At 36.8% G+C, this 2,231-nt stretch overlaps 1 protein-coding gene across 1 annotated transcript; it reads right to left on the bottom strand.

The window, feature by feature from the left end:
- Nucleotides 1-448: 448 nt before the first annotated feature.
- Nucleotides 449-1,701, bottom strand: LOC120078156. Its single transcript, XM_039032378.1, has 3 exons — nt 1,389-1,701; nt 1,046-1,271; nt 449-948 (listed from the first exon to the last, which is right to left on the bottom strand). Exons 1-3 carry the CDS (start codon nt 1,620-1,622, stop codon nt 518-520), a joined length of 891 nt encoding a protein of 296 aa, XP_038888306.1. The 5' UTR covers nt 1,623-1,701; the 3' UTR covers nt 449-517.
- Nucleotides 1,702-2,231: the final 530 nt, after the last annotated feature.

Below are 2,231 nucleotides of genomic sequence, written 5' to 3'. Positions count from 1 at the left end.
TAGATTTCATTCCATATAAAAAAAAAAAAAAAGTAAGTCTCGCCAAAATGAGCATAATTTAATTAGCATAGAATTCAATATCATATATTCGATTCCTTCCATGATCTATCCCATTCTAATCGAGAATCAAAATTAAATTAAAATACCATTATGCCAAACTTTAGATTATGTTTGTTCTAGTTCTATATATTAAAAATAATTCCAATTTTAGCTTAAAATATAATTAGTTCCTTCTTTTTTTTTTAATACTTTCATAAAAGAAAATTGATGTTAAAACTATTTCTAATTTACCATACGTTTATCAAATCTAGAACTAATTATATTTTTTAAAAAAAAAAAAAAAGAAAAGAAAATTGACCCTACCAGATGCATAACTACTCTGCGAAAAGAANAAAAAAAAAAAAAAAGAAAAGAAAATTGACCCTACCAGATGCATAACTACTCTGCGAAAAGAACGCATAATCGACTTGATTTTATATACAAATTTCTAACAAAACATACAATTACCAAAATCGCCTTAAACAACTTCTACTGCGGTACAATGCAGGCTACCCAAATTATCTAGAAGGTCAAATGTCAACATCGACGCCTTCGATTTCGCCGGCCGGTCGGAGAAATTCACCGGCAACGGTCCCGTCGACGCCGCCGCCGCCCTCTCCCTCCGCCCCAGCCACTTCGATTGCATATATTTCTGTTTCCTCCATGGAGCCAGATGCATCTTCTTCTCTTTCGTACACCTCTTCGCCGCCGCGCATAAGATCTTAATCAAAGCCCATAATCTCTCCGATTTCCCCACAAAAACCTCCGGTAATCGCCTGATTAATTTGTTGTATTCTTCATTCGCTCTCGCCATCTCGAACTCTGCCCTAAAATTGAGCTCGATCACCACCCGAATTTCCCCTCTTCTCGAACTTGAATTGTCCACCACTTCTAAATACGAATGTTCCCCTGAAAAATTAGGGTTTCTTCTAATCAGATTCAATTCTTTTACAGATTCTGTTGATCAATTAGGTCAATCATCAATTTGTTGTTTATGTTTTTTTACCTGATGGAATGTCTGATGAGCTTCTCCATTTCGATTTGCACACAGCGCAATTCAAACCAGCGATTCGTAGCCTATTGCAGATCTCTCTCTGCCAGCAGTTCCGGCAGCCTCCTGACAGCGACGTCCCGCAATCACATATCGTTGACTCTATGTTCATTTCTCTTAGAATCTCCACCGTCGCACGGCGTATTCTCGTCTCAATTGAACTCGTTCTCCGTAAAGTCGCCTGAAAAATCAAATTCAACGATTAATTTACAGAAATTACTCACCGCCTCATCTCCTCCGTTTATGACCTAATTAAAATCGGATCGAGTCAAATCACGAGATTCAAATCGGTGAGTACCTGGAGAATTTCATCCTGAGAGTTCCAAAACGCCTTACTCTCTTTCATGTCGAAGGAGTTTCCATCTTCTTCGTCGTCGGAGTAACCATTTCCGTCACTGGAGTTAGAGAAGTTTCCCGAAGAAGTCTCTCCGTCCTCTAGATACCTGAAGAAAACATCGGAAAAGCTTGCTGTTCCACATAACAAGTCAACATCCTCACCGGAAGTCCGTACATTTACCGGAATCTTCCCCATCGGTATGGGCAGAGATAGAAGAAGAAACAGAAGCTAGATTCACGTGTTTTTGAAATCCGAATGAAATTTCCGAAAGGAAACTTTGAGGTATTTATAGGAGGAAATTCGGGTGGGGACCGCCAATCCTAGCTGGGCGAACGAGCCGCCGCGTGAAAGAAACATGCCGGGTCCACTGCATTGTGGATTAGACAGCTAATTCCACGTCAGCTGAACTAATTGTTCTTCTGCAATATAATTCAAAATAGATCGGATAATTCTCGAATATCCTTTTTTATTTACTATAAAGAGAGGAAACTAATCGATTCTAAATTTCTAATGACACACACACGAAAATGCTGAGTACACCCACACACCTAGGTGTATTTATGGGTAGGGTTCAACCACTTTTAGATTCAATCTCATTTGTTTGGATTGAAAATTTTTTCAATTCAAATAAAAAATAAACCAATCCAATTCCATCGGTTGAATTGATTAATTTGATTATTTATTTAAATTTTTATTTTGAAAAAATAAAATATTAATATGTAAAAATTTGATGTAATTATTTTTATATATTGAATTAAAATTTACAACTCAATTTCAATTTATATAGTGTAAAGTACTTTTTAT

The sequence above is a fragment of the Benincasa hispida genome, chromosome 5, assembly GCF_009727055.1.
Source record: "Benincasa hispida cultivar B227 chromosome 5, ASM972705v1, whole genome shotgun sequence".
Taxonomy (NCBI): Eukaryota; Viridiplantae; Streptophyta; class Magnoliopsida; order Cucurbitales; family Cucurbitaceae; genus Benincasa; species Benincasa hispida.
The sequence above is the reverse complement of the archived record's forward strand: the minus strand, read 5'-3'. Positions and strand labels throughout refer to the sequence as shown.